Consider the following 729-nt stretch of genomic DNA (forward strand, 5'->3'; position numbering starts at 1 on the left):
AGCCCAGAATACAAGGCAGGTGCATAATACATATTTGCCGAATAAAAGAATGAAGAACAAGGGCTGTCGCGACGCGCAGCCAGGTCACGTTACAAAATTTTAACCAGCCGCTGCCCGCTTCTAGGGGGAGCAGCGCACTCTACAAAACTCTCCAATTCCGTATGGCTCCCGGAACCCTTATTTCGCGCTACTCAGGTTGCAACTCCGGAGGGAAGACGCCGGGACTTCCAGCTTGATAGACGGGGATTGGAATCAATGAAAGAAGTCGGTTATGTAGGCTGCAGCCAATAACAGAGGATGAAGGAAGTGACGTTTACGGAAGTGAGGCTTCCGTAGGAAAAGCTCGGTACTTACCCAGGTTTACCATTTCTCAAATGCTTGCGAGGTGATTAGGAGGCAAAGATGTCGGAGCGAAAAGTATTAAACGTAAGTGTTGGGCGACTGGGGTTTTCCAATCGGAGCGGGACATCCCGGAACTCCGGGAGAGGGGGGAGCTTCCTGGGATCTCCTCTTTGGAACCCTTCTTTCCCAACGGCCTTCCACGGGATGGGGCTTCCCAGACTCTTCCCCAGACTCCTCCCCATCGCCTTTCGTCGGGGGTGGGCCTTCGCTAAGTCTTCCCTTCCGGGCTGGGGTGTAGCCAGTCACCTGTGGGGCGTGGCTTGGGCTATTACCCAATCACTTCACCAGATAGAGTTTTTCCCGGAGGGAATGATCCAGTCACGTTAT

General features: G+C 53.4%; 1 protein-coding gene across 1 annotated transcript in view; it reads left to right on the forward strand.

Moving 5' to 3' along the window:
• The first annotated feature begins 335 nt into the window (after positions 1–335).
• CCDC94 (coiled-coil domain containing 94) overlaps positions 336–729 on the forward strand; it is a 25,881-nt gene continuing 25,487 nt past the window's right edge. The window contains exon 1 of the mRNA XM_011943611.1: positions 336–426. Within this exon, the coding sequence (XP_011799001.1) occupies positions 403–426 (24 nt within the window). The 5' untranslated portion in view covers positions 336–402. The remainder of the gene's footprint in view (positions 427–729) is intronic.

The sequence above is a fragment of the Colobus angolensis genome, unplaced genomic scaffold, assembly GCF_000951035.1.
Source record: "Colobus angolensis palliatus isolate OR3802 unplaced genomic scaffold, Cang.pa_1.0 Scaffold22, whole genome shotgun sequence".
In the NCBI taxonomy this organism is placed as follows: domain Eukaryota; kingdom Metazoa; phylum Chordata; class Mammalia; order Primates; family Cercopithecidae; genus Colobus; species Colobus angolensis.